Here is a 15,067-nt window from a genome sequence, read left to right as displayed (position 1 = left end):
GTGGGTGATGTAGTATTGTAATTATACAATTAGCCTTGTCAAGGCATGGAGCATTGGGAATAGTAGGGTCTTGAAACTTGAAATGTGGCTAGCTGATAGATGACTATCATTAAGCTCATCTTTTGTTCACTTTGTGATGAGGTAAAGACTGAGCTTAGGAAAAGGCTCCTTAATGAAGGATAAAACCCTTGACCCAGAGCCACTCTTCTTCATGTGTTCATACCCACTCAGCTCACCCTCCCTTTCCACAACTACAAATACATTTTGTTCATATTTTACTTTAGCCAAATGAAAAATTATGAACAGTTGCCAAAAATCTCTTTTTAATAAATCAAATTTAGGTGATAGAAAGTAAAATTTTGTACAAATACTCTTCAGTCTAATACTTTTAATCATCACAATAATAGCTGTCAACATTCTATATCCCTTTTCACACATACATATTTAATTGGGGTATTGTAGAATTATGGCTACATAGAATGATTCTATATTCAATATATACATTCCTCTTACTAATATAATGATGTTCAAGATGTGTAAAAATAATACATATGCATACATATATATTTATATGTGTATGCATGTATACACATATACACATACATAGTATAAAAGCTTTGTATATTTTGTTTTATGACATGATAGTAATAAGAATTATCCTAATTTTTTAATCTTATAAAAGATAATATTGGCATGTTCACTTTCAGCCTGTCTTCATTATTAACCAATTTTTCCTCCCTTGTGGCTCAATGCCCTTTGGGGTTTGTTGGGCTATCTTTCTTCTGCAACCAGTGATCTGCTAAGCCATTTTCCTATGGTAAAATGAGGGTGTACAAGTAGGAATTTGGAGGTTCCCACTGGGTAACTATGAGAGAATCTAATACTACCTGTTTGGAGTTGCATCCCTTATAGGTTACATAAATACACACACCCTTTCCTTCATAGCCACTGTTATATAACATTTTTGTACAAATACATAGAGGATACCCTTTGAAATATGACTGACAAATCACTAAGGTTAGAATAAAATTTAGTGTCCATATTATTGTATGCCCATTTTAATGTGCAAAACACAAACATTCAGAAGATATTTTAAAAACAAGTCATTATTACAAATATTGATCATGACAAGACTTGAGCACATTTAGAAACAAAGAACTGGGAGGTAGATGTGGTTGTAAATGGATGGCATGAGGTCATGAAATAGCTCTATATCTTGGCTGGGTGTGGTGGCTCACACCTGTAATCCCAGCACTTTGAGAGACTGAGGCGGATGGATAACGAGGTCAGGAGTTCAAGACCAGCCTGACCAACACAGTGAAACCTCTCTACTAAAAGTACAAAAATTAGCTGGGTATGGTGGTGCATGCCTGTAATTCTGATTCCTGAGGAGACGAGGCAGAAGAATCATTTGAATCTGGGAGGTGGAGGCCGCAGTGAGCCGAGATCGTGCCACTGCACTCCAGCCTGGATGACAGAGGGAGACTCCATCTCAAAAAAGAATATATAGCTCTATATCTTGATAGTGGTGGTGGATTTATATATATGAATCTACACATGTGATAAAATTTCACAGAACTTATACACGCACATACACACACAAATTTGTGTAAAACCAGTGAATCTGAAAAAGTTCTGCAGATTTTACTGTCAGTTTCCTGATTGTAATACTGTACTCTAGTTACACAAGATGGTATTATGGGAAAAACTGGATAAAGGACAAATGAAATCTCTCTTTAAATTTTGGTAACTTCCTGTGAATCTACAAATATTTGAAAATAAAAAGTTCTTTTTTTTTAAGATCTATCTAGAGAAAAAAAATGGTTGTGATGGATTGCAAAAATAAGTTAATCTGTGTTTCATCTTCAGTCCCACTATGGTATTTCTGCTTCCAAGCAAATCGCTTGACATTCTCATTCTTTGTTTCTCCTATTTTAAGAAAAATGCAAGTCCTATCTCTCCAGATTACTATAAACATCTTAAAATCTGTGGGAAAAATATATTCATATATCTGAAAGATCATGAATATATATCACAACTTCCTGAGAGCACTATTGTTAACACCTGTCTACCTCTATAGTTTTAGAAACAAAAGCCATAGGGGAGCAATAAACTAGATATGTCCATCCATCTACTTTGATTTTGCATTTGAGAAAATCACTGTGATCTTAAAGTCTGCTACAATACCAAGCCTCACAAAGTCATGTAATTGTGTGAGCACTTTACACACATGAAATATAATTTAATCCATTTGGATTGGGTAGCTTTCACTTTTCTGCTAAAAAAAAAAAAAAAATACCTTAAAAGTACTAGCTAAAGCACAAATTTACAGTACCGAAATTAAGTTCTTTACTTTCTGGATGTGAATGGCAGCTGAATAAAAAACCTCTGCCATTTATAGAAAGAAGTAACTTACAAGTTGAATTAGAGTTGCTCAGCATGCCAAACAAAGCCACAGGCAAAGCAAAGCAAAAGGGAAGCTTGCTATTTTATAGGTTAGACAAGAAAAAGTCTAAATGACTTCTCTAAGTGAGAGACCTTCATATTTCATGCAAACCCCAGGAAATAATTAAGGCTTCAGTGCAATTCTGGGACCTGTGATCTATAAACCGCCTCAATAAACTTCATTTTCATCTGGTAGTATAGAGATTCTCTCATATCCCTTACTACCCTTTAAATATTGTCCTCCTTTAAGGCAATGAAAATTTGGCACATAAATAAAAAGCATAAAATTGTTTCAGGGAGGGGATGAACACGATTCAAATTCAACCAGGTGCTTTATCACCAATTTGGGAGGTTGCAGTATTATTAGACAAGTTGATAGAAAGATCAAGAGGGAAAACTATTGGTGGAAAGGGAAGATTAAAAAAAAAAAACAAAAAACTTGGGAGATAAACTGAAAACACAAAAAGTATTTCAAAGCAAAAGTAAGCTAGCTGCTTCAAATAAAATTCTACAGAGAAAAAAATCATTAGATCACTTAAAAAATTACCACAAGAGGTATATGACCTCATATTTTAGACCAATTCTCTATCATGCTATAGTAGTTATAGAACCTAAATTACAAATGAGGGGTCCACAAGTGTTACAGTCAGGGATTGGGGATGGTGCTGGATGTCAGTTAATCTGATCTGGAATATCAGGGTAGCAGAGCAGTTATGGATTCAGGTCCTGGCTCAGTCACTAAGAACTGTGGCCTTACCTGGACTCTGTCACCTGCTTACGGTTCAGTTTCCCCATCTCCAGCACAGCACATTAGATGGCCTTAAAGCTAGTCTCTGTGAGGATCAAGAGAATCCTTAGGGTTCCATGAAGCCCTGTCTGCACCCTTCTACTGCTGCAATTAGGTTTGGTTTTATTTGTTTTGATTTTAAAGTAAGATTTCACATATAACCAATTCATGCCTCAAGAAAATTTAAAATCACTGAACTAGATCTTCTGGGGTTCCTTCCTGCACCAACATTTAAATAGGCTGTAATAATCATTTTTGAAGATTCACCAGTTCCACAAAAGGAGCTTTTCTGGGCTGAGTTCTTTCTGGGTCATTTTTTAGATTGTTTTTCTTTCTTTGTGTAGTCACACCAGCAAAACACATTACTATAGTATCACTTTATGTTTTGTACTTGCTACTCTGAATAAATAGGGAAGTTTGTGTGTTTCCAATCTGGTGCCCCTATGTGGAAAAGGTGTTTGAACTGCAAGACATACAATTGCAATTTTGAAGCACCAGCACCCAGAAAATAAGTCTCGCTTAGGTTTTGTTGCTTGAGAAATTGACATATTTCTAGCAATGGAAGTGGAACATAGAAAAGGCAGAACTCAGCCACCTAGAAAACAAAAGATTAGGTTCTTCAAGACTGAGAAGGGAAGAGAGAATCACTGGTGGCAGTTCTAGAGGGGGCTGGGACTGGGATTGGGTAGGAAGACCTATGTTTCTACTGTCACAGTGTACCCACAGAGGTGCTAGGCTCGTCTTGGGATGGTGAATACATGAATATCCAGGCCCTGGAGGACTGAGCAGCATGAGACAAGGGGATATAGGGCCATGCCCTAGCCACGCTGATGGGGTAGGAGAGTTACATGACATAGAGCCTCATCACTCCAGTCACCCTAGTCTAGTTCAGCTCATAGAAAGTCTATACCTCCAACATGTAAGTGAACCCAGGCAAAATCCCAGAGCCACCCAGCAGACCATCAGCAGATTTCAGATTTCTGAGCAATAAACAATTACGTGTCAAATAAAAAAGAGAGAAAGATAATTATTTGGAAGCTAGATAATTGTGCATACCTGACTGAGAGATTGGAGGGTTCTGCTGTAACAAGGGCAAACAAGCAGCAACTTTGTGAGCCAATGAATAAATTCGGAAAAATGGAATCCCTGCTCCTGTTTGCTAAGCACTTTGTATGCCTCTTCAGGTTCTTCAGTATCTCTAGAAAGAACACTGTCGGGACTTCCTAATACATGATTAAGTGGAACGTCTAGCCAGTTCTAATAGGTGCTCACCAAGCTGGAATATTTTTTCTCCAGCTTTATTGAGGTATGACTGACAAATAGAAATTGTATATATGTAAAATGTACAACCAGATGTTTTGATATATGTATACATTGTGAAATGATTACCACCATTAAGCTAACAAAAACAGCCTTCACCTCACCCTAGTTACCATTTTTGTGTATACGTGTAAAAAGAACACTTGAAATTTACTCTCTTGGCAATTTTCAAATACACAATGCATCATTATTAGCTATAGTCACCCTTCGTTACCTTAAGTCTGTACATTTGTTCATCACATAGCTGCAAGTTTGAGCAACAGCTCTTTTCTGCCACCCCAAAGACCCTGGTAGACACCATTCTACTCTCTGATACTATAGAATAATTCTAATTTAGGAAAAAATAATGTACTGTTCCTTAAATCTGATATATCTGACCATACTTATTTCTGATTAACATGAGGAAATGACGAGGAAAACTTGTCTGGAGAACATGTGTCTTTTGGCTTCTGGCTTTCCTGAGTCTCCAGCTTGCCAGCTGCTTATCTTGGGACTCAACAGCCTTCATAATGTCATGAGTTCATTCCTTAGAATAAATTTATATATATATATATATAGATAGATAGATACAAAATAAAAAAATATAATATATATTTTATACATATAAATATATAAAATATATATTATATATTTATATGTATATATGCATTTTATTCATTCTGTTTCTTTCTAGAAACCAATACACTTAAGATGATTTTTACATTAATCAATGAACTGTTTCTGGTTAGATAGTGGCTGTAGATAATTTTCCTTTGGGATTCAATTCTCAAATCTCTAATTAAGACATGTCCTAAGAAATACACTGACACCCTGTAGGAATTCCATTATTAGGTTCTCCCCACCTTCTTTGGAGGGGAAAAGAGTCTCATTCTATCGCCCAGCCTGGAGTACAGTGGTGCAATCACACAGCTCATTGTAATCTGTGCCTCCTGGGCTCAAGTGATCCTCCCACTTCAGGCTGGTTTTTAATTAAAAAAAAAATTAAACACTGTATCTCCATGAAATAATCAGTGACTTATCCATGTTTCTGAGTTTAGTTCTTCCTTAGACTAGTCTGCAGTATGACCCTGGGAGAGACACCGAAGGTATTTACTTTGAATACAATCTTACCATCAAGTTAGATTCATGCCACTGAGTTTTACAAAAGATCTAATGACAATTAATCAGACTATACAGTGTATTCAAATTTAAATGATAGTAGTAAAAATGATAAATAATAAGCTATCATCTTTTTTCTTCCAAAATGTGGTTACATAATTACAAGAAACTTCCTTTGATTTTAAAATAAGCATTAGGGAGTTTAGCTATGACACTAATACTATGACTTCTAATTTCAATATTTATCTTTTATCATGCCATTATAAAATATAAAAAATTTTCTGTGTCCAAATATACCCAAGGAATCCATTCAATCAATTAGTATTCACAAACTTCTAAACAGTATTAAATGTCTTTATTACATAACTAAATGTAATAATAACTGCCAATTTTATCTTTTCTATAATTTTAGTAGGGTTATTTCTCTTCTCTGGACTATTATTTTTAAAAATGTATATAATTTGCATATACGTGCATGTGAGTGAGGCCACATCTACATATAGCATCTGGTCTTGACCAGAAATAAACTAGAAATGTCAGCACCCAGTTCATGTATTTAAATAACATCAGACATTCATATTTGAATTTAATTTTAATTTATGCAGAAGGAAATGGCTGGATTGAATAAAAAATTAAGTTTCTTGTCATGACATAGTTACTGCTAGAGAAAAATGGAAAAGAAGAAAAAAGAAGGTAAGTAAAGGCGCTGCTCATGTAACATATTCAAGCCTTAAGGAAGATTTCACATCTGTCACAGAAAAGGAATTCATTTCTTAACACAAGAATCCGCTCTTTCCAATCATTGTGAACCATGTTTTTAAAATCAAAGAGGTTCTTCTCTCCCCTTTGCCCCTTCCACTAACTCCCACTCTGCCACCAATAGTAAAGAAAAGTAAAGCCCACAGATATCTGTCTCTGGGCCACAAAAATAATCAGGTTTTATTATCTCCAATTAGAAATATGACATAGACATTCAAAGTAATTTGGTGATAAAGTAGAGTTGAAATTGAAAAAAAAAAAAATTGAGAAAGTCTACTAAACTTGTCCCAAATTCTACGACACTTAGAGAGAATATCAATTTTCTCAGAAAATATAAATGCTAGAATCAATCTGTTTGCAAAAATATACTGAAAAAGTATTTATTTATAGGCAGAATCTAAATTATTTTGATCAGACACACTAGGTTAATTTTAATTCTTAAAAATATTGAGTGATTTTTCGTTTTCTTTTTTTTGGAAGAATTTTAAGATGAGTGAGTTTACAACTTAATCAGGTAATCTGTGAATCATCTCGAAGGGTACAATGGACTACTGACATATTTTTCGAATCATCCTTTCCACTAGTTTCAATGGCAAAACACCAAAAAAAGAAAGCCCTTGGAACCTTACATCTGAGTTTAACTGCAAATCACTTAGAGCACCAGAAAAAAGAATATGACAAGGTAAATAGGCCAGCAAAGCTCTGAGGAAGGTTTTAGGATTTTGAAAAATAACAGTGGCCTATACTCAGTATTCAGGCTTTACAAATATAGCACCAGAGATACATGTATCATAAGAAAAGCTATAAATGACAATTTCCTTAGAACAAAGTCAGGAACTAAAATTTTTGCAGGAATAGCAAATCAAACCAATATTAACCTTTTCTATCTTGAGATTGGAAAGTTAGAATTTTTTCTTTGCTCCTCTTCAGTAATAGACTGTTAACAATTTCCCAAGCTCAGTTCTTTGCTGGCTCACTGGTGGTTTTACATGTTTCCAATATTAAAAATAACACAATTTTTTTCTTTTCTTTTGAGACAGAGTCTCACTCTGTTGCCCAGGCTGGAGTGCAGTGGCACAATCTAGTCTCACCGCAACCTCTGTCTCCTGGGTTCAAGTGATTTTCCTGCCCAAGCCTCCTGAGTACCTGGGATTACAGGAGTATGCCACCATGCCTGGCTAATTTTTGTATTTTTAGTAGAGATGGGGTTTCACCATGTTGGCCAGGCTGGTCTGGAACTACTGACCTCAGGTGATTTGCCTACCTGAGAGTGCTGGATTATAGGCATAAGTCACCTTGCCCAGCCCAATAACACATTTTTTAACAGAGCACAAGCATTCTATGAACCCGTATAGGAAAGCATATGCAGATGGGAGACTCAGATTCCTTGTTCCAAAGGCCAAAAATATTGAATATTAAACATGAGATTCTCTCCTCTCCTCAGCCTAGTATGGTCTATGAACAGATGCTAAATCTTTTCTATCAGAATGTTTTAAAACAGTCATATTTTTAAACGATGGTATTTTTAAAATGTAAAAATTAGAGTATTCTAACTATAAACATGTCTTTCCTTATTGTAGAAATTTCAGATATTATCCAAAATAACACAGTTTACATTCTTATGTTATGCCAAACAGTAAGCTTAGTGCATTACAAACATCATCTTATCCTTATAATTACCCTACAAAATAGGTAGTACTGTTAGCCCCTCTTTTCGGGAGCACGGAGAGTTTAACTAACTTATTATCAAAGTCCACACAGTTAGTTAGTGACAGAGATTAATTAGATTTGAACCCTAGAATCTGTAGGCTAAACACAAACTAGTAACAGCCTACACATTTTAAATCCTTATTTTACAGTGTCACTTGTAATTAGTATCTATGACCCATCGTAGTTCACAGAATTATTTTGAGTTTGCTTTATTTTAATAGTTACAACATTACTTTAAAATTTTCCACAAATATTCATCTAGTACTGAAAATGTGGCATAGATGCTGATGAAAAAATATGTTCTCATGAAGACAATAACAAGTATTACTCATGATAGAAGTTTTTCTCTTATGGAATAAATGATGCGACACAACTACAGATAAAATGGTGTGCTCCCATTCAGTCCTCTAATTCTAGAGTGCCGCTGAAGGACAGCAGGTCATTTTAAGCTGCAGTGATGTGCGTATGTATGGAGAGGAAAGAGTGCAGAGTGGTTTGGAGACCTGACTCAGGAGTCAGAATTATCTGGTATAGAACTCAGGCATTTCAATACATTTGTGTGTCCTTTTGGACTTAACTTCCTATTTTCCTCATCTATAAACTGGGGAAACAATGAGCCATATCTGCTAGAGTTTCAGTAAAGATTTAACAACACAGTGTACGTAAAGCACCAAGGCATATCCTCAGCATATGCAAAAGAACTCAAATCATAACAACCACTCTCTCAGGCCACAGTGCAGTAAAAATATAATTCATGACTAAGAAAATACGACATTCTTCACAGAACTAGAAAAAACTATTTAAAAATTCATGTGGAACCAAAACAGAGCCTGAATAGCCAAGGCAGTCCTAAGCAAAAAGAACAAAGCTGGAGGCATCACGCTACCCAACATCAAGCTATACTACAGGGCTACTGTATCCAACACAGCATGGTACTGGTACAAAAACAGACACACAGATCAATGAAATGGAATAGAAAACCCAGAAATAAGGCATCACACCTTTAACTATCTGAAAACAAGTAATGGGGAAAAGATTTCCTAGTCAATAAATGGTGCCATAATAACTGCCTAGCTATATGCAGAAGATTTAAACCGGACCTTTTCCTTATACCATATACAAAATATTCAAAATGTTCATCCCACATTTCGCCACCTCAGGAAATGGTCTCACTGTACTTCTGTCCCTCACCACCCACAGCTAATCTATAATTGAATACCTTAAATTTTGTCCCCCAAATATATCTTAATTCCATCTACTTCTCTTTATTTGCACTGCCTCCAGACTCCTAATAAGTATCTTCATTTTCATTCTTGTATCGCCTCAATCCAACCTCCATACATAAACAAGCATGATCTATTTAGAATATAAATGAGATAATGTCAATTGCATGTCAAATATTTCAGGAACTAGCTGGAGCGCTTATAATACAATTCAAACTTTTCTTGCTGTAGTGGATAACCATATAACATGTTCTGTTTAGGACTTTTCTGTACCTGTTGTCCTGGCATAACTAGTAATAGCGTCTCCTTTCATCCCTAAAATTATTCCATTTGGATGATAAGTCTCAGTCACCACATCTGTAGGGCCCTGTGTGGTCTTTCTTTTGCCTAAATATTATTCTCATAGCTGAAGTCTTCTCCCTCAGGACTCAGTGGTGTCTTCCCTTAAGTCTCCCTAGCAGTTAGTTTTCTTTAAAATCTGAACCACAGTATTCAATACTATAATTAATTCTTTCATTTGTTGAATGTCTGTTCAATCCATTAGGGTGCACAAAGAGAACCAGGCCCAGGCCTGTATGTGTTGTTTACTCATATATATATACACACACATATGTATTTCAGTCAGCATCGTATCTGAAACATAATAAAAGTCCACCAGTATCTGTTGAAGTTTAATGACTAAATAAGCTTACCACATAGGCAGAGAGATAGTAAATGCATAGTCTAACATTAACATAATATAAATGTTTTCAATATATCAATTACCAAAATTAATACAAAAAAGAAGTAGTTACTTCTGCCTGCAGAGAAGAGTTGAAGAGAAAAGACTCCATAAATGGAGGATGCCCAAGCAGGATTGATGGGCGAATAAGATCATGCAGTGTGAATTAAGAAGCCAAGAGAAGACTTCTAAGCTTAGGGGATGGAATTTGCAAAGGCAAAAAGGTATAAAACTGTGTGATTATTCAGGGAACTCCCAGGTAGTTTCTCTTATTACAGTGTATAATGTTGTATAAATGATGTATTAATAACACAAATCTTAAGGACAAAACCTAAATTGTGGCAAGCACAGCAGAAAATACAGAGAGAGTTAACAAATTTGAAGCTTGGCTTGTTTTTTTTTTTTTTAGAAAGAGTTTCGCTCTTGTTGCCCAGGCTGGAGTGCAATGGCGTGGTGTGATCTCGGCTCATCACAACCTCCACCTCCCAGATTAAGGTGATTCTCCTGCCTCAGCCTCCTAAGTTGCTGGGATTACAGGCATGCACCATCACACCCAGCTAATTTTATATTTTAAGTAGAGATGGGTTTCTCCATGTTGGTCAGGCTGGTCTCAAACTCCTGACCTCAGGTGATCCACCCACCTCAGCCTCCCAAAATGCTAGGATTACAGGCCTGAGCCACTGTGCCCAGCCTGAAGCTTAGCTTTCTTTTCATTTATAGCCCTAAGATGATTTGAGAAATTCTATTGCATGTTTAACTCACCTTATAAATTACAGACATTCTCAGATAAATCAGTTTCTGAAGTGTTATATTTCAAACTCCATTACCATAAAGAATACCCACAGTTGCAGTTATTACATAAGTAGGTGATATTAAATAATATCACCTACATAGTTTTCTTGTCAATAATATATAAAACTAAGCTGAGCTTTGCTGTCAAATAAATTTTGGGGTTTAAATTTTAAGAATTACATCAGATTTCTTTTTTCTATAATATGCTTTAATTAATTATTAAATTATTAAAAAACAGGCCAAAACCACTAGGTTATCATTTTGGCATTTATACTGTACAAATGGATAGATAGAAATATATATAGAATCTATAAGACTTCAGGTCATATTTTGATGTAACTAAAAGTTGACGTAAGTAAAACTTATCATTGACCTATTTCTCCAGAAATAGAATATTACCAAGAAAGATATTTGGTATAGATAATCATAAATAGTTGCTTTGAACACTTAGAATGTACACTGGAAGTTGCACACTAGCAGACTGCGTAACAAAAATGCTTTGTTTAGACCCTAAAGTGTTTCGAAAATTGACTTAAGATTTAAATTTGGGAAATCACAAAAATCCAGAATTCTGGCCACTCTTAAAAAAATTTAAAGATCAGATAACTAGCAATATTCCACAAATCACAGTCCCCTAGAAAGTAGCAGATGTTCTCTAGTTAACCACAGAGCCACCTTCCCCATCACCCTAGACCACTTCCCTTATATATGTGACATGCCTGAGCCTTTGTGTGAAGCAAAACTCCCAATCATTAAAGACCAATTGAAAATCATCAAAAATGCTCAGAATATATTTAGACTTTGCTCATTTGTAATACTGAGAATTAAACATACAAGCTACTTTTAAAAATTGTCTAAATATGAAAAAATTCAGATATTCAACCCTTTGTTTCTTGGATTTTATTTGCAAACTAGACTATACCAAATAAGCCAAACACATTCAGAATAACAATTCTTCCACCTGACTAGTAAGCTATTTGTTTTGGCATCTAGTCAATACAATAAAAATGGTACAGTACAATAATCTAAAAATATATATCATGCATTTAATCTGCGGTTTACCTAAAAGTGCCTCTCTGTTTTGTATCTTTTGATGTAGCAAATATACTTTATTTTATTTAAATGGGAAGCCTTGACATGTTTTCAATATTAAAAGTGTTCCAGGTTAGGAAATATTAACCTAGAAATGTGATTTCCATAGAAATAACAGACACTTACCTTAGCTATCTGGACACACCAGTTAAGCAGCAGTTGTGATCCAATGTTATCCTTGTGCTCATGGACATACTCCAATAGGCAGCCATGGGGCATAAGCTGAGTAACCAGCTGGATGGTTGGGCTTAGACACACACCCAACAACCGAACTAGGTGTGGATGATCCATACTTGCCATGATCAGAGCTTCCTATAAGGAAAAAATGCAATACCATCATTTCAACGCAAATTTTCTTACATTTAGAGTTACTTGCACCGTACTAATGGCACTGATGATTTTTAAAATGTACTCTTACTCAATGGAATCAATCAAAATGAAATGATAATGTTGCAGTTATTCTATCTTTAAAGTGATTTAATTCAATAAAATTAAATAAAAAACAAAGTCCTTACATGTATTAACATGGAAGCTGTTATACAATAACTGCCTATAAAATTGATAGCAGTATTTGCTCCTTTGTAATATGAGCAATATTATATTGTATTTATTGCTAAGTAAGTCAAAATGAATTCTGGCTTATACTATGGATTTTCAACCTTTGACCTTTGCTCTAAATGTGCAATAATCTATACAAATTTAGTTAGTTGCAAGTAGAGTGAGGTGAGCTGAAATTTGAAGTCACCCATTATTGGTGTAGAGTTGGACAGTTTACAGTGGTGTCATGAATAAATCATAAATATGGAAATGTAGATAATTGCCAGTAATATGTCTATTGTCAATTTATATAAAATAATAAACATTTTAATAAGACATTTTGTTCCATAATTTTACCTTTCTTCAAATTTATTTCATTTTCAAAATTATAAGTGATGTCTTATTCATAGATTCATAAAATTTGAGAGCTGAGACTATAAAAATTTGACTACTCCAACTTTTATATTTCATAAAATGAAAAAACTGAGTTATAATTTTGCATCAGAATCATAAAGGCATCACTGCCTAATGGGAATAAAGTAGACGTATGATGGTGATTTAGTGCATTTCAGTTAGCTTCTAATAAAAAGTTATTAGAAGAGTCTTTATTGTAATTTGAAATAGATATAACCATAAAATAAATATGGTTTATTTATTTTTATGTACTTTGATATGTGCTTTTATATTATGAAAATAAAATATTGTTGATCTCCTATGAAAACAAAATATTGTTTATCTCATATGAAAACAATAGTAAATTTTTGCTTTTAAGAAGCTACATAATATCACCTACATACTATTCTTGTCAATAATATTTAATTTGAATCTAATCATAAGTAAAAAATTCAAACAAATACATATTGTAGAACATTCTGCAAAGAAACTGGCCTGTATGGCTGGACACATTGGCTCACACCTGTCATCCCAGCATTTTAGGGGTCCAAGGTGGGCAGGTCACCTGAAGTCAGGAGTTCGAGACCACCCTGACTAACATGGTGAAATCCCATCTCTCTCTACTAAAAATACAAAAATTAGCCAGGCATAGTGGTGGGCGCCTAATTCTAGCTACTTGGATGGCTGAGGCAGGAGAATCGTTTGAACCCGGGAGCTAGAGGTTGCAGTGAGCTGAGATCATGCCAGTGCATGCCAGCCTGGGCAACGGAGAGAGACTCCATCTCAAAAAAACAACGAAAAAAGAAACTGGCCTGTACTTATTTAAAATGTCAGTATTAGGAGCAATGTAAAAGAAGGATATGATTTTCAAACTAACATTTATTACAGAAATAGGCCAATGCTGCATTTTTGGCTCTTAGATAAAAAAATATATATAAAACATATTGGGACAATTGAGGAAATCTAAATAGGGACTATATATTATGTAATATTGTATCAATATTACATATTTAGAGAGTGATAATGGTATTGCAGCTATGTAAAATAGTATTCTTTGATCTTAGAAGATTCTGAAATCTTTATAAAGTATCTTGTGCCTGCAATTTATTTTCAAATAGTTTACTCAGAGACAGAGACAGAGAGAGAGGATATCTGTATATGTATCTATGTTTCTGATGTGTGCATACACATATATACACACAAATATTTGCACATACACCTAGAGGGGGTAAGACGTATATGGCAACTGATTATCAATTGGTTTATCTAGATGAAGGTACACTGTTCATTGTATTACCCTTGAACATTTTCTATAACTTTGAAAAATTTCAAAATAAAAAATTCAGGACATAATTTATATTGAGTTTCTGTTTAAGATGGCATGGCAGATTGAATACACAAATTACTTCCTTTTCCTCTAAATTTCACTATACTGACAAAAAAATTAATTTTAAAAGGCAGACACCAACAATCATAGAAAGGAGACAATAAAGATAGAATAGTAAAAGTAGGAGTGGCTCATTAGTGCTAGCTGACCTGGTAAACATAAGAAATCTGAAGCTTAATTTAATGTGGGGAAACTGAGAAGCAATCCAATAATATGTAACACCAAAGGCTGAGTAGTAGTAGTAGTGTTACAAACCTCCCTAAATGAAGCAAGAAGAACTGGTTTCAAGCAGGATTGCTTCAAAGTACATTTAGGAAATACTTAGACTATACATCTCCTTCTTCCCTTCACCCTTAGGAAATCTTAAACCAGAAGACCTGTGACTGTGGATATCACGCAAAATGGAAAGAGAAGTACTCTGGAGAAAACAGAAGTATTACATAAATTTGTATATAATAAAAATATGGACCATTCTTCCATTCCATTTCACAAATAGATGGAATTCAAAATTCTCAAACTTTTGTTTAAACCTAGAATTTTACACGCAGCAGCATTTCAACCAAGAGAATGCATACAACAGACATGTTCAGACAAGCCAAATCTTAATAAATTTACTTTCCATATTTCCTTTCTTTGCAAATGTGCTCATAAAAAAGGGAGGGGGTGTTAGAAGAGTATATTAAATCAAGGAAACAAACATCAAGCATGAGATACAGAAATACAAAAAAAATACAGTGAAAATTTTCTAGGATAAAAGCTATACAACAAAGGGAAATAGCTGCTGGCCAAGACTGGAACAGAAC

At 34.7% G+C, this 15,067-nt stretch overlaps 1 protein-coding gene across 2 annotated transcripts in view; it reads right to left on the bottom strand.

Annotated features, from left to right (window-relative positions):
• Positions 1-15,067, bottom strand: part of ERBB4 (erb-b2 receptor tyrosine kinase 4) — a 1,187,482-nt gene that overhangs the window by 179,079 nt on the left and 993,336 nt on the right. For both annotated transcript variants that reach the window (XM_012446038.2, XM_012446041.2), the window contains exon 20: positions 12,074-12,259. In XM_012446038.2, the coding sequence (XP_012301461.1) occupies positions 12,074-12,259 (186 nt within the window). The remainder of the gene's footprint in view (positions 1-12,073; positions 12,260-15,067) is intronic.

This window comes from Aotus nancymaae, unplaced genomic scaffold (assembly GCF_030222135.1).
Source record: "Aotus nancymaae isolate 86718 unplaced genomic scaffold, 86718_ANA_hifiasm-v0.15.2.pri h1tg000008l, whole genome shotgun sequence".
Lineage (NCBI taxonomy): Eukaryota > Metazoa > Chordata > Mammalia > Primates > Aotidae > Aotus > Aotus nancymaae.
This window is presented reverse-complemented; position numbering and strand designations above follow the sequence as displayed.